We start from the raw sequence: 25,358 nt of genomic DNA, 5'->3' as shown, positions 1-25,358 counted from the left end.
AACCGTGAGGATGGGATGTCTCAGAAACCAGGCAAAAATGTTCCGGGTAGGCACCTGGGTCAGTGTCAAAACCTGCTGAAAGGTGGGCAGTTAGAGGACACATAGCCATTAAATGGGTGATGAGGATGGGGAAAGGTGGGCAGTTAGAGGACACATAGCCATTAAATGGGTGATGAGGATGGGGAAGGGGTTTCCCAGACTTGGGGATAATGGGAGTAAAAGAGGTAGATACAGAAGAGCCACATGGTGTTTGCAGTTGTTAGAGGGTGAAGGACAAGTCAGGAATGGTGAGAAATGAGCTTGGAGAAGTTGGCAGGGTCCAGATCATGAAAGACTTGTAATGTGTCCCAGGTTAGCATCAGACCATGATCTTAGCCAGAAGTGTCTATCCCCAAAGCTGGGAGCAAAACAAAGGGAGCCACCAGTTCTTAATGGGAGGGAACTATATCCTGATGTCTGCTTATCTATATTGTCTCATACACCATATATGTTGTCTGGTTTATTCAAAACTTACCATGTTGGGACATTTTATTTGAGATTTAAAAATTACCCATGACTTCTTTCAGCACCAAATCATTGATCAGAGTGATAGATATTCTGTGTGGGGAGAAGACATCTATCTATATACAGAGTCCTGTACATAGTTACCATGACCGTGTACCCTGTTCTCTAAATTGGGAGCAAGTGTTAAAAATGGTAGGAAGGTGTGAGGTTTGCTTAACTGGGCAACTTTGGTTATAATCAGGAGAAAGCAATTAATTTGGATTATGTTGGTCTTATTCTTTCTCATTCTTCCTAAGCGTCTTGAAGTTCAGGATCATCCTGGGTTTGAATCTTGTCTCTGTTCATTTATTAGCTGAGTGATTTGGGGGCCAGTTATTTAACCACTCTCAGTCTGTTTGTTGAATGAAGAACCTCTTTAATAATAATGATTATAAAGAGTATTGCAAGAATTAAGTAAAAAGACAGAAAAGTGAAATAAAGCCTAGGGAAACAAAGGCCTTGTGATGAAGATGATCAATATGGTTCCTTTCTTTGTTGGTGATTATGTTTTACCTTTGATTATTTTACTTGTTTAAAATTTTATAATTTATCCTCAACTACCACTAGCTAATTATAGATGGAAATAGTCATTTTTCTTGATGTGCATATTAAGACTGTGCTTGTAAAGTGAGACCTAGTTCCAAAAATAGTCTTTACTGCAATGTTAAAGAATGGCAGTGTCTAAAAATATTCATTCCAAAGCTCTGACATCTTCATATAAAATTCTAGAGAAGTAGGATTATTTAACTTTTGCTAGTATCCAATAATTTGAAGAGTTCTTATTTTTTTCAAAAGTTTAAAATAATTTCAATGCCTGCTAGAAGCTGACAAATTCAGTTTACTTTTAAATCATGCACATTTTGGGGCATCTGGGTGACTCAGTTGGCTAAGCGTCTGTCTGTGGCTCAGGTCATGTCCCCAGGGTCCTGGGGTCGAGTCCCACTTTGGGCTCCTTGCTCAGCGGGGAGCCTGCATCTTCCTCTCCCTCTGCCTGCTCCTCTCCCTGCATGTGCTCCCTTGCTCTCACACATGCTCTCTCTCTATCTGACAAATAAATAAATAAAATCTTTAAAAAAAAATGAATTTTGCAGTGATGGAGACATGTGTGGGAGAGGGAAGAATATTTCATTACTTCTCTACTCCCTACATGTCTGTCTTTTTTCCTTCTATCACACCATGATTTCCTATGTAACTCAGCCATCTAATGTTACTTACATCTTTCTCTATTTCTGGAAATTATAGACCCTACCAGAAGATTCTGAGAGCCTCTTTCCCATACTTCTTTTCATATGCCCTCTTAGAGTATAATGTATGAGGCCAAGAACATTCACTTAACAAAGGTTCATGCACAAATTATTATAGACAGGCCCTATGTTAAGTGCTGAAGAGACAAGGATAAAGAAGATAGACCCCTACCCCCAAGTGTATATGTATAAACTTCACAGTTGCTGAAGGGATATTAGGCACACACAGTTTTTTCATTTAGTGGGATGAGAATTCTAGTGAAGATTGTATGAGGTAATGGGGACCTTGAGAATGGAGTGCCAAATGATGAGGAAAGAAAGGCTTCTAAGGAGGAGGTGGTACTTTAACACAGTTATGAAGGATAAACAGGAGTCTATTGGTTGAAAAAGGGAAGGATTGTGTTCCAGAAGTATATACTCATTTCCTCCATCGGGAACACAATCTATATACATAGATATGTATATATAATATATGCGTGTGTGTATGTGTAATATATATATATACATGTATATGTGTATATGTGCATTATGTGCTTTAAGGTGGTAGTTCCTGATCTTTCCTTACACCAAAATATGTCATAAGGTTTATGGAATTACTTGGAACCATATAGAGCATCGGTGTTACTATCAGGATTCCAAGGAGGGGTTGTTGATAATTCAGAATTTTTCTCCTGCTTCAGTGCATGTCCTAGGACACTTAGTGTTTATCATAACCTTGTTTGAATTGTCACATAAAGCATTCATTTTTTAAAATTTATTTATTTATTTGATAGTGAGAGAGATCACAAGCAGGCAGAAAGGCAGGCAGAGAGAGGAGGAAGCAGGCTCCCTGCTGAGCGGAGAGCCCAATGCAGGACTCAATCCCAGGACCCTGAGACCATGACCTGAGCTGAAGGCAGAGGCTTAACCCACTGAGCCACCCAGGGGCCCCTAAAGCATTCATATTTGCAAACATGCAGGAACCAAGGCAGATTCTATGTTGCCAAGCTGCTTGTGACTTAATAGGGGAGCTAGGAAAGATGTGCACATGTGCTGTATGAAAAGTGAGTAAGGGATGTGGGAGTTTGGGGGAGGGGAGAGAATCACATGGGTCAGATTTTTTGGGGACTCAGGCATTGGTCATTTACTCAGTGCTGTCAGTCTTGTTCCCAAAGTTTCTGAGGCTTCAGAAAAACTGCTTGCGGTGCCCACACCTCAGAGCTCCTTGACTGACAAGTGCAAGTTAGCAAAATTTCTAGTGAGTCATCTGCATTAATCAAGAACATCTTGAGTGTTGTCATTGTGAGAGGATACAAAAAGAAAGATGACTGGTGCCTCCTTACAGGTACAGGGATGGGTATAATCCGAAGAAGGGAGGAGGGCCATGCTAGGCTGAGCCAGCTCCGTTTGTGCCCCTTTCGGGAAGTACCAGTGCAAGCCTGTCTCCCAAACCCACCTTTCCAGGGCTCTGGCATTAGACCCTGTCATTATTACCTCATCATTGCCAGGCAGGCCTTATTAAACTGTACTGTAGACAGACAGATGGTTTTTATTTCCCTTGTAAGCTGTTACACAACTTAACTCTGTGCTAGCGTTATTTACTCAGATTTTGCCTGTTATCATAATATTTAGCTCATCTCCATTTTGTCCTTACACTCTCCTTTCTCATCAGGCGTTCCTTTGAATTGTCCTGAATCTTCTTTGATGTGTTTACATTATAATGTTAATTCTTTTAAGCCTGTTTATGTTTCCTTCATCTCCCACAGTTTTTTTTGGCTGTAGTCACAGTACCTCAGACCCCAAATCCTTGCTTTCCCTTCTCCTGCCAGTTTCTACAGCATTTAACTCTGCCGACCACTTCACAGATCTCTCTTCTTTTGGCCTCTGACTCCTTCCCCATCTCTAGTGTGCTTTGTGGACTCAGGGAAAATCCTGAAGTAGGCCTGTGATGTGCCTCTGCACCTCTCGTCCCAGTTCTCCCACCTTTTTTCCATACCTTGTCCTACCTTTATCTTGTGTGCTGCTCACCCACCATGGGTAAGGGAGTTGACCAACCTTAGAGAGGATTCCCGGGTGCCTTTAAGAAGTATATAGTCTGGCGTGGGAGGTAGATAGATCTGTAAATAGCTAAAATAAGGTCTGAGGTATCCTAAATGTGATATTCAAGAGACAAAATTGGAGTAGTGTGAGTAGGAGAAAAGAATGAGGAACATTGCAGGAAAGTCTCACCCTCTACTAGCTAATTATGAGACTGCAGCCTTGCATGACATTGGACCCTCCCTTGTCTTGCTGGGAGCTGTGTCCCATCTGATTCACTTTGGCTAGGGTTATCTTTTGCTAACTGCTTCTGTTTTCCCTGGGAAATGCTGAGCAGACTTAGTGGGTATGTGTGTCCACCCCTATTTCTGATTCCTGCCTGACCCTTGCTGTTGTGTTCCAATTCCAGGTTTCTCTTATGATATTGGGGGCTTGTCTTGCCACTGCAGTCTTCCTGCAGTCTCCCCTCGGGATGTGGCTGGACAAGTTCAGTCCTCTTTCTCCAGGCTGCTGTGTGTATTCTCACTGGGGGCCTAGGGTAAAAGAGGAAAGTAGGGTTGGACGTGACAGAGGCGATAGGAAGGGCATTGTCAGGTTGGAATTTCTCTCGGTTGCAGCAACTAAGATATATATATATATATATATATATACACTTCCCAGACTGACCCAGTTCTGGTAGGGTTGTTTTTGCACAGTCACCAATCTCATCGGTTAGGATGGAAAAGAACCATAAAAAGACAATGGTAATAATAGACTGAGTTCTGACCTATTTCTCCTTGGATACTTTCCCAAGAGACAGAGATAGGATAATGGGGGATTTGGTTGTCAGGATGATGTTTGGTGTTTAAATACCTTGCCTGTGGTGAGTGTAAGGTCCGTAGCCCCCCTGTACTATCTGTAAGTGTTGTTAACTCCCTGCTCTTGGAAATCTAGCCTTTGGCAAAGTATGCACTCAGGGGGCTGAGTGCATATCACTGATGCAAATCACAGGAAGGTGCATCTTTCTAGATTTAGTTAAAAATCTCCTCCTTTCAGAGCGGGTCAGTCATGCTTCTACAAACTCACGTAGATCCATTTTGCTTTTTTGTGCTTTCATCAGTCAGGGTAGTAGGTCATTTCATGACTCTGAATCTCACATACTACATATCTCTTCTGGAACCAGTAAACTCTTCCAGAGAAAGCTGTAGAAATACTGGCTCTCTAAAGTGAGCTTCAGAGTGGGAGCAGTTGGTATACAGAAATGTTTATTGAATGAGGAACATTTTAGTAAATGTTTGTAAAGCCTTAGTAGCCTCTAGTAAATTTACTGACAGCTGTTACTCAGTTTGTGGACTGTATAACTGGGAGGAAAGTAATAAAACAAATTTCAGTGACATATTTACAAATAATATTAGCAATCATTTCTTATGGAATACACACTTGGTAGCAATCTCAACCTGTACTTACCTATTGGTTTATGCTTTTCACAAAGTTTCTATGTATCAAAGCCCTTGAGATGATAGAAGTGAGTACTGCTGTCATCCCATTTTACAGATGCCTGAAATAAAGGCTAAGATGCCTGTAAGATAGTCCTGGGATTAGAACTCATAACCTAGTTCAGTACTCTTTCCTTTGCAAACTGTTGAGACAGTTTTCATGAATCTGTAATAATAAGAGAAAAGTAAAGCAATGACACATTTTTTAAACCATTCTACTTTTATTCAATGTATGCCCTTTATTCTGAGATTCTTTCATTAAATACTAAGTGCCCAGCTGTGAACCAGCTAGTTCCACGGGTACTTAATACAATGTTGAACAAGGCAGACATGGAGTGTATTCTAATGGAGGAGGAGAAATAATAAGTAAACAAGCAATCACATAATAGTAAGTTCAGGTAGTAATACAAGCTTGAAGAAAAGAAAGCAGAGAAAGGCTGGTGGTGGTATTATTTTTATATGTGATATATTCCTGAAAATGAACATCAAAGTTTAATGTACGTAAAGGGAGATTCCTTCCCGAGAAACCCAAGCAATCATAAAACATTTCTTCAATGTGGTGTTTGGAGGACTCATTCATGTTAACATATATTTTTCTTTTTCTTCAAAATTGACCTAAAGTCCAAAATTGGCTTAAGTCCAAAAGTGTCTGGTTGAGGCTAAAGATCTGCTGCTTCAGGAACCTCTGATGACTGATTACCAGACCTTTCATGATATTGAGGCTATGAGAGCCAACTTATTGTTGGTCCAATATACCATTTTCACTCATCTTTATTTAACAATGAAGACAAACTACTAGACAACAATGCTTTCTTAATTTTTTTCCTTTTAATTAACAACAGAGCTTTCTTCAGAGAAAATTCCAGATGCCCCGTCTATAAAGCTACTGTGGCTCCAAGCTACAAGCTTACTCTCCTCTTTTCCACACCTTAATGGCCTCTGAGGAATTCACAAAATCTTTGCAGAACACAGGATGAAAACCACAATCAAAGATTCAAATTGTAAATCCTATTATAAAAAGATAGCTGTATTGTTGAAGCTGGCAGAGCCACCATATCAAGCTTCATAATCATGTTTTGAGATTTTTGGAGGTCCATATTCAATGGAAAAAATAGATTTATATGTATAATTTTACCTAAAATTACATCTCCAGGTGGCTTTACTATATAAAGCAAATTCAAACTTTAATTGTAGCTGTTTGTTCAGAGCATACTTTTCCCTCCAATTTTATTGAGATATAATTGACATATGACACTATGTATGTTTAATGTCTACAATAGAATGATTTGATTTACATGTATTGTGACATTATTACCACAATACAGAGCATGCTTTTTATATAATGTGGGCATGATGGTACTTCTGGGACTGAAGTACTTTTGTGCAACTACGAATTTAAAAAGTAAATTTCATATTGGCCAAGATTTATTCTTTTATAAATTGTTTCATCATATATAAATCATGATGTGTTTACATATTATTGTAAATGAATTGATTTGCTAGTTTAATTTTTTGTTTATTTGTCTTCTAGTTTGCCAGAGTTTGGATACCTGATCCTGAGGAAGTTTGGAAGTCAGCAGAGCTGCTCAAAGATTATAAACCAGGAGATAAAGTCCTCCTGCTTCACCTTGAGGAAGGAAAGGTAAAAATTTTGCTTTTATTTGTTGTTATTGGCATAAAATGAAGTGAATTCAAAAGTGTGAGTTTGCTGTGACATATCTAACTTCATTTGGAAGTTAAAATTTTGAATTAATCTAATATTTTCACTTACTAAATTTAAAAAAATAACAAAAGAGCAAACTCAGTTTTCTATCCCAATGGGTTAATGAAAATGTCAGAACTTTAAAAATCCGGTATTTTGGGCTATGAATTTGTTATGATTAGGTTTAGATTCATTTCTAATCCTCCCAAAGATGTGCCTGTTTACTTTGCTTAGGCTAGCATTGACTTCATGATAACTAAGAGAACATTGCTTAAAGAGCCAGTCTGAGATTTGATATTTACTGGACCTAATCATTTGAAAAATGTTTACTGACAAAGTATTACATATAAAGCAGTTTGTTAGCAATCAGAAAAACATAAAACCAATTGCTTCCCTATACTTTCCTGTCTGCATTCATTGCATGGATAGACACGTCCTAGTTCTACCTATTTGACCTCTCCATGGCATTTGACAAGGCTTGTCACTCTGTTTTTTTTAAACACCTCTGTGACACTAGTTTTCCTTATATAACTTATAGTCTAGCCAGGGAAACTAGAGACAAATACATGAAAAGCTACATAAAGCATAGAATCTAAAGAGTAGTTCAACACCATGATTTAAAGATATCAAAAGGTTATGACGAACTATTACCAAATGAGTAGTGCTACCTGGGAGTTAGCATGTATTGAACACTTACTTTGTGCCAGACATAGTTCTAAGTGTTTTACTTGCTGTAACTCATTTAATCCTCACAACAATTGTATGAAGTGGGGCTGTTGTTATTACCACTTTATGGATAAAGAAACTAGAGCTCAGAGGGATTGTTCAAGATTATACAGGTATTAAAGGATGAAGCTTGGATTTTAAGCCAGAAAATTTGTCTTCATGATTTGTGATCACAACCACTCGCTATGTTGTAAAGATAGTAACGACTTTAGGATGCCTAAGAGGGAAATTTCATTATGGGCTGCTTTGTCAGGGAAGGAGTCGAGGAGGAAGAAGAATTTTAACTAACCTTAAAGGTAGGATAAAATTTGGATTGACAAGGAGAAAGGGTTAGACCCTTTGAGTAGCAGAACATATTTTGGTGTTAGTGAATATAACAAGTTGATTGGAACAGAGATTTAGAAAGATGTATGTTCTAGTTCTAGGCTCACATATTAAAGTTTCTGCTATACAGCATGTTAAGAAGTGGCAAAAGGTGCTCTCTGACATCAGTGTTAGGTAAGGGAAATAGATATATTTATGAATAGTGTGACATGATATAACAAGTAAAAGCCAGGAACAGAAGTAGAACAGAGTGAGGAGTGGACAGACGGGCTGGTGAAGGTAATGGATTGGGAGGCATGGTGTGAAGAACAAATAGCTGAGGGGAAGTGCATTTCAGGAATCCAGAAAAGCCCATGCAAAGGCAGGGAGGTGTGCAAAATAATGTGCATTTGAGGAACTAAACAATTCCATGTTGTTAGAATGCGAAGTAAGAGTACAGGACTGGCAAGGGGATGGGGGCTGGGACCACATCACAGATGGCCTGGTTATCATCCTAAAACTCTAGGACATCAAGTGATGTGTGATGGGGAGTGATTGTATTATTTTTAAACAGAGAAAGGATGCTGGGTTTGTGTTTTAAAGATTTTTTTTTTTTAATTTACTTGACACAGAGGGAGAGAGATTACAAGTAGACAGAGAGGCAGGCAGAGAGAGAGGGGGAAGCAGGCTCCCTGCTGAGCAGAGAGCCCGACGCAGTGCTTGATCCCAGGACCCTGAGATCATGACCCGAGCTGAAGGCAGAGGCTTAACCCACTGAGCCACCCAGGTGCCCCTGGGTTTGTGTTTTAGAAAAGACTCATTGGTGGCCATACAGAGGATGAATTTCAAGAGAGCAAAACAGAGGCAAGTTTAGTTGGAAAGAAGTCAGGGAAGAATTAGGCCATATTAGAGGAGGGCCTTGAATGCCAAATTTAAAGAATTCAACTACTCTGTATTAGGCACAACATTAGGCACTGTGAGCTATATTTTCTTAGGTTAATTCTCACAACAACCCTGTAGATTGGTAGGTAATATAACTATTTTCCAAATAAGGAAGCCAATGCCCAGAGACATTAAGTAGTTCTGCCTGAGATTGCATAGACAGAAGTGGCTTTTATGTAATACAGGGATCAATGCAAGGACATTACACCCATAACAAACAGACAGGGAGAGTTCAAAGGGCAGATGGTAAATTCTTCTCCATTTAGCATAGTTCATTCCAATCTATTTTGAATATATGACATCCGTTTATCTCTGCAATGTTAAGAAAAGTGGCTTTTTACAAAACCGGCTAGTCCTTCTCTACAGTTACGTTTCATTTTTTTTGCCTTTTTACTTGTAATATGTTATTTGTCCTTAATGCCTCTTTGAGTGATAATTTGCATGCTTGGCTTTGCCATAAAGCCATATTTCCTTGGTTTTAAAGTGAGTAGTACTTCTTAAATTTGTAGGCCAATCAACCTCATTAAAGAAAATCAAATGAAAACTAAGGACTGTCTTTCCAAAATATAATACACATATGTGTATATATTTACACATATGGACATATACACATTTACACTTAATTTCAGGGGATTCTTGGACCTCTCAGCATTCAGGGGTTCCCAGGTATTTCTACATGCCATGCATTGCCTCATTTAATTTTTTTTTAAGATTTTTAATTTATTTATGACAGAGAGAGATAGCAGAGAGAGGAAACACAAGCATGGGGAACCTGGAGAAGGAGAAGCAGGATCCCCACTGAGCAGGGAGCCTGATATGGGACTCTGATCCCAGGACACTGGGATCATGACCTGAGCTGAAGGCGGATGCTTAATGACTGAGCCTCCCAGGCACCCTGCCTCGTTTAATTTTTATCACACCGCTGCAAGCTACTTTTATTATGCCCTTTCTACCAATGAAGGATTCACATTGAATAACTTATCCAAGACCACAAAAGAAGTACCAGTTTCAGGATTTCAACCCGGGTTGATCTGGCTCTAGAGTCAAGCTCTTAACCATTCTTTATTGCTCATTCGCTTATCACAGGTGAAGGGAGAGAGAGAGAAATGTTATTTAAAGATTAAAAAATTCTGGTTTAGGGGTGTCTGGGTGGCTTAGTCGGTTAAGCATCCTACTCTTGATCTCAACTTGGATCTTGATCTCAGGGTCATGAGTTCAATCCCAGCGTGGAGCCTACTTTAAAAAAAAAAAAATTAAAAACCAAAACTTCTGGTTCAGTAATTGGGTTAAAAAAGTCTAAACTTAGTTGTGAAACCAATGATACATTATATGCTAATTAATTGAATTTAAATTTAAAAAATGGAAAAAATGAAAAAAATTTTTAAAAAAGTCTAAACTTCTCAAACTGTATTAGCAAAAATTCTTAATATTTGTATTAATTTTTTAATACATCTAGTGAAAAAGAAGACTTCCATTTCCACCAGTTTCTGTGGCTTTGGAAGGTGTCAGGAAAAAATGCATTTAATAGCTGAGAAGCATATCAGGAATAGGAAATAAGCAAAATGTATGGGCCTGTTTTACTTTTATTGCTATGATTTATCCAGATTCTATATCTTGTATACTTTCAGGATTTGGAATATTGTCTAGATCCAAAGACCAAGGAACTGCCTCACTTGAGAAACCCTGACATACTTGTGGGTGAAAATGACCTCACAGCCCTCAGCTATCTTCATGAGCCTGCTGTGCTCCACAATCTCAGAGTCCGCTTTATTGACTCCAAACTTATTTATACATATTGTGGTAAGTGTGCCTTGCTTTCTGAGTGGACCGTGAACTCCTTCCTCTGATAGACATAGCCACGGAATTACTGTGCGTGGGGAAAGAAGGCTGCAGTTGGGTTTCCTCCTAGAGAGAGAATCACTAAAGAGTTATCAAACAAGATTTACCATGTTCATTAGCTAGTTGCATTTTGTGCTGAATAAGCTCTTTTGTGAACTTATATAATTTTGCTCAGGAAAAAAAAAAAAGAACCGAACTGGGTCCATCTTTTAGATTTTCTTCCTCCCAAAGAAGTCATTTGACAAATTCAGTGACTGGTTTGCCAGTGACTTTCATCTTGTACAAGGACTGCTACTCAAGAAGAGTAGATGTTCAAAGTGCGGGTTCAAGAAGTTCAGTGTTCTCTTGTTCTCAGTGCAGGACTGAGGACTCAAGGTAACTGTTCTTGCCTGATGTGCTGGCCTGGGCCCATGCTTGTTACAGTATTAGCTGCCAGTGACTCAGCTCAGGATTCTTTTTCTTTCTCTTAGATATAAAGCACCAGGTACTTTGGGATTTTTTTCCACTTTTCCTTCTTTTGTCTCTCTTTCTCTCTCTCTCTATTTTTTTTTTCTTAATCTTATTTTCTACCTTGTCCCTGGCTCTTTTCTCTACTGACTTCTTATCTTTCTTTCCCTGATAACTCTCTTCTGGGCTCTGGTCTGGGATTTCATTCATTTTCTTCTAAGTCTGTTTGCTTGGGTGACCAATTCAGTGCTCATCATTTCTTCCTTACTCCCCTGCTTGGACAGAGACAGCTATCTTCTCTTCATAAAGGAATTTATACCTCTTGCGTCCTTCATACTAACTCTTTTTCTTCCTTATCTATGAACCAAATACTTCTGTTTCTCAATTTTCATTTTTCCATTTATCTTTTTCTTGCATGTATGTTACCTCCTTGGTGAAGCCTCCCGTGCTTGTCTTATCTAAATCATAACCCCCTACTCCACTCTTTAGTTTCCATCTTCTTTCTCTGTTTAATTTTTCTCCTTTTTCCTTTCTACTATCTAACCTGTGATATTTATTTTTTCTTATCTTGTTAATTATCTCAATTTCCCACTAGAATATAAGGTCTATGAGAATAAAGCTTTGTCTTTTTTTGTTTACTGTTATAAACCTAGCACTCAGAAAAGACTTGAGACATACTTGGAGCTGAATAAATATTTGTTGATTGAAGGACTTGATTAAGTCAGTATACACCAACTATAAACTTTAAAGTCATACAAAAAAGTATAAAAAAGGAAAATAATTACATATAATTCACTATTGAAAAATAACCAGTATTATGTTGATATATCCTATATGTGTGTATATGTGAGAAAGTATAAATAGATATGAAATTGGAATTAATCTGTATATAGTTTTGTGTCATCTTTTGCTATGACATTTAATATTCTTTAATAAAAATGTAATTTGTGGTGGTAGCATAATAGTCTGTCATATGAATATAACAAAATGTTTGGCTACTCTTCCTTTGTTATATATTTTGTTTGTTTCTACTTTTCACTCTTGTGAATGATACTATGATAAACATCTTTATGAAAAAAAAACTTTTGCTTGAATGTCTGATTATTTCATTTGGATAAATTTCTAGTAGTAAATTTTTTATTTTATTTTATTTTATTGAATATTTTCAGTATTTATTGAATATTTTATATTTTATTGAATATTGAATATTTTCAATTATTGAATTGAATATTGAATATTTTATTGAAATATGAAAATATTTAAAGTTCTTTTAACATTACCATAGTTTTTATTTTTAACAGCTTAATGTTTTATTTTATTTATTTATTTATTTTAAAGATTTTATTTATTTATTTGACAGACAGAGATCACAAGCAGGCAGAGAGGCAGGCAGAGAGAGAGAGAGAGAGAGAGAGAGAGGAGGAAGCAGGCTTCCTGCCGAGCAGAGAGCCCGATGCGGAACTCGATCCCAGGACCCCGAGATCATGACCTGAGCTGAAGGCAGAGGCTTAACCCACTGAGCCACCCAGGCGTCCTAGCTTAATGTTTTAAAATAGAGTTTTAGTTAGGTCTAGGTATAACAGGCTCAGAGCAAAGGCTATGGTATATTTTGATCTTTAACAATTTGTTAGTTCAAGATTAACTGAAATTGAAATTTGTGTTGACTGTGATTCTCACTTAACCAAGTTTATATGTCCATTAGTATATCATTAACTTCTTTTGCTTTTTTACCCCTCCCCCAGGTATAGTCCTAGTAGCTATAAATCCTTATGAACAGCTGCCTATTTATGGAGAAGATATTATTAATGCATATAGTGGTCAGAATATGGGTGACATGGATCCACATATCTTTGCAGTAGCTGAAGAAGCTTACAAGCAAATGGCCAGGTTGGTGAAAGCTCTATTTATTTTTTTCATGATTCTTACTAGATATGATTGTTTCTTCTCTGCCAAGTCATAGATATTTTAAAATATAGTGAAGAGCAGCTGGTAAATTATTATTAAATAAGCAGCCTTGACTATTTCAAATGGTCTACATTATTATTATTATTAAAAAACCTTGTATTTATAAAATTTATAAAATACAAGGAGGTTTTATTTATTTATAAAACCTACTGCGGAGGTTTTATTTTCTCCTTCCCAAGCAAGGAGGGTGTTTGTTTGACATAATTGGGCCAGGACATAACAGAATTTTAGAATTATTTCCCTGCCAGAGTCCATAGAAGTCATTAAGCCCTTTTATTAATAAAATATTATTCTTCTAATAATCACTAAGACTTATTAAGTACTCTCTCTGTGCAAGGCATTGTTTAATTGCCTTCCATTTTGTTAAGTAATTTTATCCTCCTAATAACCTTTTGAGGTTGGAGTTATTATTAATCTTCATTTTACAACTGAGAAAACTTAAGCACTTGAGAAGTTATTTAACTTTCCTAAGTTAAGGAAAGCTAGGAAGACTAGCTTTCAAATTCCATTGGTCTAACACTATGAAATATTATCATATTAAATATAAAATGACTAAGTATAGTTTTGTACTATAATATGCTTATTATAGCAGATCCTGTTATAAAATGGAAATGAGTGTCAAAAGTGTAAGAAAGGTTACTTTTTTTTAAAGGATTTATTTATTTCAGAGAGAGAGTTGGGTGCATGCGAGTGGTGGGAAGGGGCAGAGGGAGAGAATCTTGAAGCAGACCCTCTGCTGAGCATGGAGCTCTGTGGGGGGATCTCAGTCCTACAACCCACAAGATCATGTCCTGAGCCAAACTGAGAGTTGGCCACTCAACTGGCTGAGCCTCTCAGGTGCCCCAGAAATGTTATTTTTTTTTAAGCTTTTAAATTCCATCTATCAGCACAATTTTTTTCCCTAAAATGAGAAAAGCCCACCAATATTTGACGTGTATGGCACTGGAGCATTCGATAAAATGCTAGCACCACACAAGTACAGCCAGAGAACTACTGGGCCGAGAGGGAATTGCAGGGAGTGCCAGGACCTAAAAACTGTCTCCAAAAAGTGTTATACTGCTCCTAGAGAATGATATGACTTCTTTAAAAAACTAATTTTAAATATGAAAGTTTGGTTCTTAGCATTTTTGTGAGAGAAACCCAAGAATAGTGTTAGATTTATGTGAGTATTTCTGGCTTTTAAATGCTGGATTTACTCTGGTTTCGTACTCCCCCCCCGCCCCCCCAATTATTCCCCTGTGACTCAGCCAGTCAATGCGATTACTGCAGGTTTGCTTGCTGCTTTCCCCTTTGCTGAGTTCTGTTTCTGAGCCAGTTTTAAAATATGCTTCAGTCGTTCCCAAGTCTTCCTAAGTCCACCATGTATATGAGTAAATCTGTGCACATAAGATGTGCTGCAGCTGCTAAACAGACCATGTCTCTTAGGCATACAGTGGGAGCTAGATATTGCAGGATCCTTCCTTATCATCTTTTCCTTACTGAGTGGAGATGTGCCATATTCACCACATGTGAGACCTGGTACCCTTAGAGGCCCCTACAACTTCAGGGAAGGTAATGGCTACTTGTTCAGTAGACCTTTACTGAACACCACCAACACACTGTAACAGGCATGGGACAGAGCAGCAGACAAGTGAGACAAATAGACAAAAATTCTTACTCTCCTGAAGTGAGGCATGATAAACAATAAAAGTAAATAAGATACACAGTTTGTCACATATTAATAAGTGTTTTTCTGGAAAATAAAGTCAGAGAAGTAGATAATGTTAGGTGAGCCAAAGGGCATATCTGCTAGGCTCAGGGAAAGCCTCCATGTAAAGCTGTCTCTCCCCCCACCTTTTTTCTTTCAAACATAAAAAAAAAATCTTGAGCTTAAGTGTGGAAAAACAGTACACAGAGGTACCATATACCCTACATCCAGCTGTAGTAAGTAATTGAAACAAGGAAATTCACATTGATATAATACTATTAAGTAGTCTAAAAATCTTGATCACATTCATTTCCCCTCTGATGTCCTTTTTCTGGTCTAGGATCCAATCTAGAATCATACATTGCACCTAGTTCTGTCTCCTTAGGCTCCTCCTATCTAGAGCCATCTGTTAGTCCTCTTTCCTTTCATGGCTTTGACACCTTGGAAGAGTGCTAGCCAGCTATCTTGTAGACCCTGAGGACACAGCAATAGAAGAATTAGGCAAAACAGACTGCAAAAATCCTTCCCCTTCTGAAAGTTTAAGGTTTTCTCTGGGTTAGATCGAGGCTACCATGCATTTGGGGCAAGAAGCTCACAGAAGTGAGGTTCATCATATAGAAGAGACAGTTACTGGGAATGTTAAGTTCGATTGCTTGGTTATGGCGGTATCTACCAGATTTCTCTACTATAATTACTTATTTTAAACTTTGAAATTAGTAAGTGTATTATAGGAAAATACTTTGAGACTGTGCAAATATCCTGTTTCTCATTATACTTTCACTTTACTAATTTTAACAGCCATTGACATTGCTAGGTCAAAATCTAGGTGTAAATGTAGTTTTGTAGGTATTGCCTACAAAATTCCCTCTAGAAGATTTGTACTGGTTTGTATTTCTGCCAAAAATGTTCAAGAGTCCCTGCTTCCCTATAGCCTCATCAACAAAAAATGTGTAGTCTTTCTTTTTAGTTCTTCACTATCCAGTGTTATCTCAATGTTGTTTTCATTTGTATTTCTTTAAATATGAGTGAGTTTACATCTTTACATGTGTTTAAGAGACTTTTTATTGATGTATTTGTTTCTTTATGTGGTAAACTGTCCATTCATGTCTGTTTCAATTTTTCTATTGTGTTTTTAGTCCTTTGATCTTCAATTTTAAGAATTTTAAAAAATATGTTAGAGATATTAGCCCTTTGCCTATGGTATGTATTGCAAATACTCCCCATCCTACTTACAAGTTTTCTTGTGATTTTGTTTATGCTGTATTTTTTTCTATGCAAAATAATCAGTCTTTTTTTTATTACTCTGTATTTTGAGTCATTGTTAAAAGCCTTTACCTATACCAGGATAAAAGAGAAATTCATTCATGTTTTCTTTCTTTCTTTCTTTCTTTCTTTCTTTCTTTCTTTTTTTTAAAGATTTTATTTATTTATTTGACAGCGAGTGACACAGCAAGAGAGGGAACACAAGCAGGGGGAGCGGGAGAGGGAGAAGCAGGCTTCCCATTGAGCAGGGAGCCTTATGTGGGACTCAATCCCAGGATTCTGGGATCATGACCTGAGCTGAAGGCAGATGCTTAATGACTAAACCATCTAGGTGCCCCTCATCCATGTTTTCTCCTACTCTTTGTGTTGTTTTATAATGTACCTTTAGATCCCTGATTCAATTGAAGTTTATTCTTTTTTTTTTTAATTTTTTAAAGATTTTATTTATTTATTTGACAGACAGAGATCACAAATAGGCAGAGAAGCAGACAGAGAGAGAGGAGGAAGCAGGCTCCCCGCTGAGCAGAGAGCCCGATGTGGGGCTCAATCCCAGGACCCTGGAATCATGACCTGAGCCGAAGGCAGAGGCTTTAATCCTCTGAGCCACCCAGGCACCCCTGAAGTTTATTCTTTTGTATGATATGAGATATGGATCTAAATTTATCTTTTTTCCAAATGGCTATCTGGTTATCCAGCATCACTTATTAAGAAACCCATTTTGCTCCAGTTCTTTCAGATGCCATTTAGCATATCCTAGGTTTTTTCATGTTTTGTGCCTCTGTAGTATTTTTTTTTTTTTTAAAGTAGGTTCCAAGCCCAGCGTGGGGCTTGAACTCATGACCCTGAGATCAAGACCTGAGCTGAGATCAAGAGTCAGACACTTAATCAACTGAGCCACCCATGCACCCCTTCATAATATTTTTTAATGTTTGGTATCATTAAACCCTCTCATAGTTTGTGCTTTTCATTATTTTCCTGGCTATCCTTAGATGTTTTTTTTTCTGTATATACTTTGGTATCAACTTATCTACTTCCATAAAAAATAAAACTGTATTTTGAATAATTACATGAAGGAAAGGATAGGGTGCACCATTCACATATCTGAGGAAGAATATTCCAGGCAGAGAGATCATCAACTGCAAGGACCCTACAAGGCCATGTGGGGTATTGTAGCAAATTTGACTTCTTCTCTGGGTGTGAGTTTTTTTTTTTTTTTAAAGATTTTATTTATTTATTTATTAGACAGAGATCACAATCAGGCAAAGAGGCAGGCAGAGAGAGATAGAGGAGGAAGCAGGCTCCCAGCTGAGCAGAGAGCCTGATGTGGGGCTCGATCCCAGGACCCTGGGATCATGACCTGAGCCGAAGGCAGAGGCTTTAACCCACTGAGCCACCCAGGTGCCCTGGGTGTGAGTTTTGAGCAGAGGAATGGCTTGATCTTGCAGCTATGATAAAAATTGACCATAGATTGCTGCCAAAAATGCATGTCCTGAATCTAATTGGGAGGAAACACCAGAAAAACTGAAAATGAGGGCATTCTCCAAAATAAATGTATATGCTCTTCAAAATTATGAAGATCAAAAAAGTCAAAGAAAGGCTGAGGAACTGTTTAGGATTAAAGGAGATGAGCATTATATGCTAGTTAAGTGCAATGAATATTCTGAATTGAATCCTTGGTGATTGGGGAGGAAAGGTATGTAGGGAACAACATTGCTGGATGGTTGATAAAATTAGAGTATAGACCGTAGACTAAATACTACTAACTATATCAGTACTACATTTCATGATTTTGATTATTGTGAATAGGTAAAAGCCTGTCACTGTTCTGAGGAAGTATATTACTCTAAATTATATAGGAGGCATCATGTCTGTAACCCACTCTTAAATATTTCAGAAAATATAAAAATAAAAGAAACAGAGAAGTTAATAAAACAAACAAGGAAAACCTAAACAATTGGTGAATTTGAGTAAAGCATATATGGGAGTTCATTTTACTAGTTTTGCAATTTTCCACAAGTTTGAAATAGTATCAAAACTAGTTAGAAACAAGCAAAATTAAAACAACAGTTGGTGTTGGGACGAGGGTAGAATCCAGAAGACTAGTTAGGAGATTTTTGTATTGATCCAAGCAAGAAATAATGATAATCTGGTTAAAGAAATATTTATGGATGGGGCGCCTGGGTGGCTCAGTGGGTTAAAGCCTCTGCCTTCGGCTCGGGTCATGATCCCAGGGTCCTGGGATCGAGCCCCGCGTCGGGCTCTCTGCTCAGCGGGGAGCCTGCTTCCTCTCCCTCTGTCTGCCTCTCTGCCTACTTGTGATCTCTGTCTGTCAAATAAAAAAAAAAAAAAATATTTATGGAGAAGGTAAAAGTGAAAGGATGGATTCTGGATGTATTTTTTTTTATTTTTTAAGATTTTATTTAATTATTTGTCAGAGAGAGGTTACAAGCAGGGGGAGCATAAGGCAGAGGGAGAGGGAGCCTGATGTGGAACTTGATCCCCGGATCCTGGGATCATGACCCAAGCCGAGGGCAGATGCTCAATTGACAGAGCCACCCAGGTGTCCCTCTGGATGTGTTTTTAAGAAAGAATGGACAAAGGCTTGCTTATGTGAGGCTATGAGAGAAAGAGAGGAGTCTGGGATAGTGGCAAGGTATTTGGTCTAAGCACCTGAAAGGTGGGAGTTGCCATTTACTGAGACGGAGGTTATTGAAGGAAGAGCAGGCTGTACATGTGGAGTGGGAACATGGGTGGAGGAAGGGTTGGAGTTTTATTTTTGATATCTATCCTCCAAGCAAAGCTGACAGAAGTGTTTCTTCCCCAGTAGCTATATGGCCAATGAGAGAGTAGCAATAACCAGGATCCTTGACTCGGGACTCTTTTTTAAGCATGTCCCTTACAGAGAACAGTGTCCTCATAGAACACCTTCAGAGTCAGGCCTCGTACTTTAATAGTCTTGTTGACTTACAGAAGAGAAAATGTCAGTGGGCTATTCTGTCTGTTTTTCTTCTTATATTCTTGTGTCCCATTTATATCAGTCTTTTCTCATGCTGGAACTGACTGCTCTTTGGTAACTAAATGACAATATTATTTTCCTTAAAACAAAAGCTTTTTTTCTTTTGTTTCCTTAAAACCAGTATTTCTTAAATACTTTAATGTGGTATATTTTTTCCCCATTGGGAATGGTAAATAAATTTTTTCTACTAAGTTTCATTTATGGGTTTTCTTGAAATAAATTAGATACTTACATGTATAACCTTGGTGTAATCAAAAAGATACCTGTATGAATCACAACTGCATCAATAAATAACTACACAAGGTTATATCTCCTTGTCTGCCTTGGTCTCAGTTTTATTGCCGACACAATGGAACAGTTTCACTGGCTGGTTTACCTTGACATTTAACGCTGTTGTGTGGTGTGCATTTGTTACCTTTCTGTTCCATGGAGACTAATTAATAAGCATGTTGCTCTTTCTAGTGGAGAGCAGACTGGTAAGGAGCTGTGGAGCAGAGCAGGAGGAGCATGGTGTACTTTCTTCTTGGAAACCAGGGGATGCAGTATGTGACGTCATTCATAGAGCTCTGCTCTAACCTTAGATAACCCGTCTAACTAATAGTAAATAGTAATATTTTCCATAACACAGAAAAAATAATGCTGTCGTGCTTACTTCAAAGGTGAAAATTATCTTAAATGATAAACATAAAAGCACTCTGAATAGCATAACAAAGAGAGTTACTGAATCACTATGTTGTACACCTGAAACTAATGTAACATTATAGGTCAACTATACCTCAATAAAAATGTTAAAAATACACTCTTTTAAAAATGGTAAGTCTTGCAGTATAGGCGTTACTGTCATCACGTCTTCATCATTATGGAGTTTTATGTCTCCATTCTCTTCTCATCCACTTCAGCCTCTCATCTAGTTGATTCCTCTTGACTGTTCACTGCTAGGCCTTTTCTGAGGGTGGCTCCTTCTTTCACATGGCTGGGAGTCTCTGCGTGCATCGCTGTCCGGAGCTCCCTGCCTGAGGGCTGGTACAGATTATAAAAGCTCCCCTGTTACCAACAGTGACTCAGCTGCCCTGTGGTACCAAGTATCCCATTTATGCAAATAGACTTGAAGTAATATATGCTATATGATGAGGAATCTCATGTATGATCTATAAAGGTGGATTAACTTACATTAATTAATAGCTGCCATGTTTCGATGCCTGCTGTGTCCAAGCATGGTGTCAGACGTGTTTCCTCTAATCTTCCTCACATCCTGGGAGCAGGCATCATCACCCCTGCTTTACAGGTGAGGAAACTGAGGAAAATAACTTGTCAGACTATCGTGCTAATAAACAGCTTCTGGAAGTGGAGATGTGGTTCTCGCTTTGAGACCCCAGAGCTTTTCTCCTTTGTCATTTCATTTTCTTACTTTCAGCTACACTTCCCTCTTCTTAACACATCTATTCCCTCAAACTAACATTGCATACTTGTATTTGTGCACATTTTATTCAGTCTAGAATATCCTTTTCTGTGCTTCTTCATCTGTCTGATTTTTATGTATTTTTCATGATCCCACCCAGGTTTTAGTTTGAGACTAGCTTAGTGCCTGGTATGTGATTGCTCTTCAGGATTCTTTACATATAAATGTGGCACTTAGTGGGCACTAGCTACCCCATAAGGCTGTGGAAGGAATAAAATACAGGTAATACAAGTCTATAAAAGTCACAAACATATGTAACTGCATATTTCTGTTATGGCCTCGTTACATTAATCTTATGGGCTCTGGAGTGATGGCACAGAGAAGTCAGTTTGACCAGAGAGGATCTTAATGCCATGTGAGCGGTTCCTCAGTAGGAACTGACTGACCTTAGTACATATCTCTAGGAAACATTTCTTTCCATTTCCTGAATAGTGTCTCTGCCTCTCTAAAGCAGAGCTTTCACCAGTCTGCCTGCACATCTTTTTAGAGGAAATATTTAACTTAAAAAATAATACTAAATATTGTCATTGTGAAGTCATTGTCTGATGTTACCTTTAGAATTTAAATCTTTTCTTCTTGAATGGATGGAGCTAGGGAGTATAATGCTAATTGAAATAAGTCAGAGAGGGACGCCTGGGTGGCTCAGTTGGTTAAGCAGCTGCCTTCGGCTCAGGTCATGATCCCAGTGTCCTGGGATCGAGTCCCACATCGGGCTCCTTGCTCAGCAGAGAGCCTGCTTCTCCGTCTGCCTCTGCCTGCCATTCTGTCTGCCTGTGCTTGCTCTCTCTCCCTCTCTCTCTCTCTCTGACAAATAAATAAATAAAATCTTTAAAAAAAAAAAAAAGAAAGAAGTCAGAGAAAGACAATTGCTATATGCTTTCACTCATATGTGGAATTTAAGAAACAAAACAAACAAGCAAAGGGAAAAAAATAAGAGAGAGATAGACAAAGCACAAAACAGACTCTTTAACTATAGAGAACAAACTGATGGTTACCAGAGGGGAGGTGGATGGGGGTTGGGTGAAATGGGTGATGGGGTGGAGGAGGGCACTTGTGAAGAGCACCAGATGATATTACGGGATTGTTGAATCACTGTATTGTACAGCTGAAACTAATATAACACTGTATGTTAACTAACTGGAATTAAAATAAAAACTAAAAAAAAAGTGTTCTTGAGATTCATCAAAACCGGAAATCATGAAAACACAGAGCATAGCAGCTTGATTTTGATGAGCGATAATGATGTAGAAAAATTTAACAGCTCTTAACAAGAGAGATAGGGATTAGAATCTCAAGTGAAGCCACGTAATCACACTAAAGTCATGGCATTGGAAGAAAGCTTTATATCACATGAACTTAGTATTTTCTCTTTTTAACAAGGGCTCAGATAAGGGAGAAACAATTAGATTGATTGCCTGAAAAAAAGTAAACTCGAGATTTTGTTTCATGCACACATGTTTACTTATAAGCTAAAAATTAGATGTAGGTGCTTGTATACTTAACTAAGGTAAACAGCAACACCCAGTGGTTATCAGAGAGTCAATATCAACATGGGTGGAAATATAAAATTGTGTTCCATATGAGTCAGGCCTGAGGTTGGCATTACTTAGTTTAGTCTTGAGTGATCAGGATGTGACTGAAAAGTATGCTCATTAAATTTGCAGAGAGCAAGTTGATGGTCTTAGAAAATACGAATAATATTCAGTATGACCATGATAGACTAGAGAGATTACATTTTTTTAAAGGAAGGAAAATCTATATACACCTGATGTAAAATGAAAACTGAGTAGATATAAGAAAAGGCTGGACAGACCAATTAGATACAGATAAACTGAATAAAAGGACCGACGACCAAGGAAGGAAATGGACTAAAGTGAAACTCTTCTCTTTCATCAACCCAGAGTGGATATTCTGTTCTTGAATAAATTTTTCCTGAGGTTTCAGGTGCCACTACGTAGTTTCATTCCCATTGCATTCTTCCCATACAACCTAGTTTTCTCCTAATCATCATGTGAAAGTCAATGAAAGCATCACCTTTTTAAGAAAGCATTTCCTGACATCCCCTCCTCTCATCTCCCACCACTTCCATCCTGGGTGGTATCTTGGGTAGACCTCCTTTTAAAATGGAATGAAGTAATGAAGTGCTTCATTTTAACTATACTTTCAGTCTCTCTCAAAAGGCTATGATCCCAGAGTCTTTTAATCTTCACAAAATGTTTGGCACATTGTGACTGCTCATTACATGTTTGTTGAATAAATGAATGAAGCAGTATTTTTAGGTGGGGGCTTTTAGTTCACATTAGAGCCTCTGGAACCACCATTGATAAAACAGGTCAGAAGAGCTTACCTCCAAAGGCACCCAGTACCCAGATATTTAGGATTACTCTAGAGGCCCTTGAGAAAACTGGCCAAGCCAGAAATCATAAATCTTTGCTTCATGTGTCCTTAAGACAGTCCAGATTGATCTGACTTTGAGGAAGAGTGGAGAATCTCTGTTCTTTAATGTGTTTTTATCAGGGTTTTGAAGTGATATCTACCTCCCAAAAGTAGAAAAAACTTTCTTGTAATAAAAGAACAGGAACACTTGAAGGATTATAAATACTGGCTGATAAGATATGCAAAATTTCAAAAAACAGTAAATTTTTATTTTTATATATATATATAACCACATAAAGCTTACAGCTCAAATGACTAGAAGAGGGTAGACTCTGGTATTCACCTTGAACCATAAAATTTTTTAATTTTTATTTTTTAATTCAGGTATGATTAACATACAGTGTTAGATTAGTTTTAAATTTGCAATATAATGATTCAACAATTCTACACTTTACTCAGTGCTCATCAGTATAAGTGTGCTCTTAATCCCCTTCACTTATTTTACCCCCCCCCCCCCACCTTGCCTCTGGTAACCACCAGTTTGTTCTTTGTATTTAAAAGTCTACTTTTCTGTTTGTCCTTTTTCCTTTGTTCATTAATTTTGTTTCTTAAATTCCACACGTGAATGAAATCGTGGTATTTGTCTTTCTTTGATTGACTTATTTCACTTAGTATTATGCCTTCTAGGTCTATCCATGTTGTTGCAAATGGCAAGATCTCATTCTTTCTTATGGCTGAATAACATATCATTGGGTCTATATACTGTATTTTTATTCATCTGTGGGTGGACATTTGGGTTGCTTCCATATTTTGGCTATTATAAATAATGCTACAGTAAGCATAGGAGTGACTCTCTCTCTCCCTCTCTCTCTTCAAATTAGTTTTTTAAATTTTCTTTGGCTAAATACCCAGTAGTAGAATTACTAGATCATAGGGTAATTCTATCTTTAACTTTTTGAGGAACCTCCATACTATTTTCCACAGTGGCTGCACCAGCTTGCATTCCCATCAACAGTGCACAAGGGTTCCTTTTTCTCCACATCCTTACCAACACTTATTTCTTCATTTTTGATTTTTAGCCATTTTGACAGGTGTGAGGTGATAGCTCATTGCAGTTTTGATTACGTTTCCCTAATGATGAGTGATGCTGAGCATCTTTTCACGTGTCTGTTGACCATCTGGATGTCTTCTTTGAAAAAATGTTTGTTCATGACTTATGCCCATTTAAAAATTGGATTATTTGGGGGTTTTTGGTGTTGAGTTGTGTTAAGTTCTTTAAATAGTTTCGATATTAATCTCTTATTGGATATATCATTTGCAAATCTCTTCATTCAGTAGGTTGTCTTTTTTGTTTGTTGTGCAAAAGGTTTTTTTTTAATGAATAAAAATAGTTTAAATATTGCTTTTGTTTCCCCTGCCAAAGGAGATATATCTAGAAAAATGTTTTTACAGCTGATGTCAAAGGGATTATTGCCTATGTTTTCTTCTAGGAATTTTATGTTTTCAGGTCTCAAAATTAGGTCTTTAATCCATTTTAGGTTTATTTTTGTGTAGGGGATAAGCAGGTGTGAACCACAAAATTTTTATCCCTAATGTTTTTGTCTGTTTTCTCCTCATCTCTATCCTAACCTTCTTGTTTTTCCTTTTGTGTGTCTTTATTATCTGTTATGCTTCTCTCGTCTCTCTGTCTTCTCTTCTACCTATGTCTACTCTTATTCTGTCTTTTTGGCATTTTTTCCTATGGCCACATAGAACTGAAAAACATTTTAAAATTGTACCTACTATACCTATTTTATAAAGATTTCTACTTCCTGCATTTAATTTAAAAAAAGGTGAATTGATTATTTTACATTTTTACTCTTTGTAGCCATTTATTGATTTTGGTCATCTCAGATTCAGGGGCCCTCTAGAGAAGAAATGTTGCCCATTTTAAATATGGCCACTCAAGACCATCTGAGTCTCTGTAGGCCTCTCCTCTTCCAATTGTCCTTGGTCCCAAGGGTTTACCCTGGCTTAGACTGCAAGCTGTTGTCCATCTAGCATCTGAAAAACAACTCCAGAGTTAGACTTTTAGATTATAGTACTTTGGAATTTGAGAAGGACTTTGGGTACTATTTAACCTTAATGATGAGAAAAGATGAGAAAACCAGAGAGGTCATGCAGTTGCTCAAAGCTGCGTAGCTGGTGTATGACAGATCTAGGGATAGAGCCTTGATGCAGAGGAGCTTTTATGTAATGGAAGACTGGTGCTTGTTTATATATTGGAAGCTCCGCTAACCTTGGGAAAGATGGGAAGACTCTCTGCCAAGAAGTCAGGAAATATAAAAAAAAAAAAAAAAGTCCCTTAAAAAATTT

The 25,358-nt window shown here is 37.7% G+C and overlaps 1 protein-coding gene across 4 annotated transcripts in view; it reads left to right on the top strand.

The window, feature by feature from the left end:
• The window catches only part of LOC111140680 (myosin VA), a 188,639-nt gene that overhangs the window by 61,309 nt on the left and 101,972 nt on the right, over nucleotides 1–25,358 (top strand). For all 4 annotated transcript variants that reach the window (XR_002640166.1, XM_022492892.1, XM_022492894.1 and 1 more), the window contains exons 2-4: nucleotides 6,810–6,920; nucleotides 10,580–10,751; nucleotides 12,980–13,124. Coding sequence is in view for 3 of the 4 variants with exons in the window: in XM_022492892.1 (XP_022348600.1) it covers nucleotides 6,810–6,920; nucleotides 10,580–10,751; nucleotides 12,980–13,124 (428 nt within the window). In the remaining variant the exon portion in view is untranslated. The remainder of the gene's footprint in view (nucleotides 1–6,809; nucleotides 6,921–10,579; nucleotides 10,752–12,979; nucleotides 13,125–25,358) is intronic.

The sequence above is a fragment of the Enhydra lutris genome, unplaced genomic scaffold, assembly GCF_002288905.1.
Source record: "Enhydra lutris kenyoni isolate GAN:26980312 unplaced genomic scaffold, ASM228890v2 scaffoldscaffold4, whole genome shotgun sequence".
NCBI lineage: Eukaryota > Metazoa > Chordata > Mammalia > Carnivora > Mustelidae > Enhydra > Enhydra lutris.
This window is presented reverse-complemented; position numbering and strand designations above follow the sequence as displayed.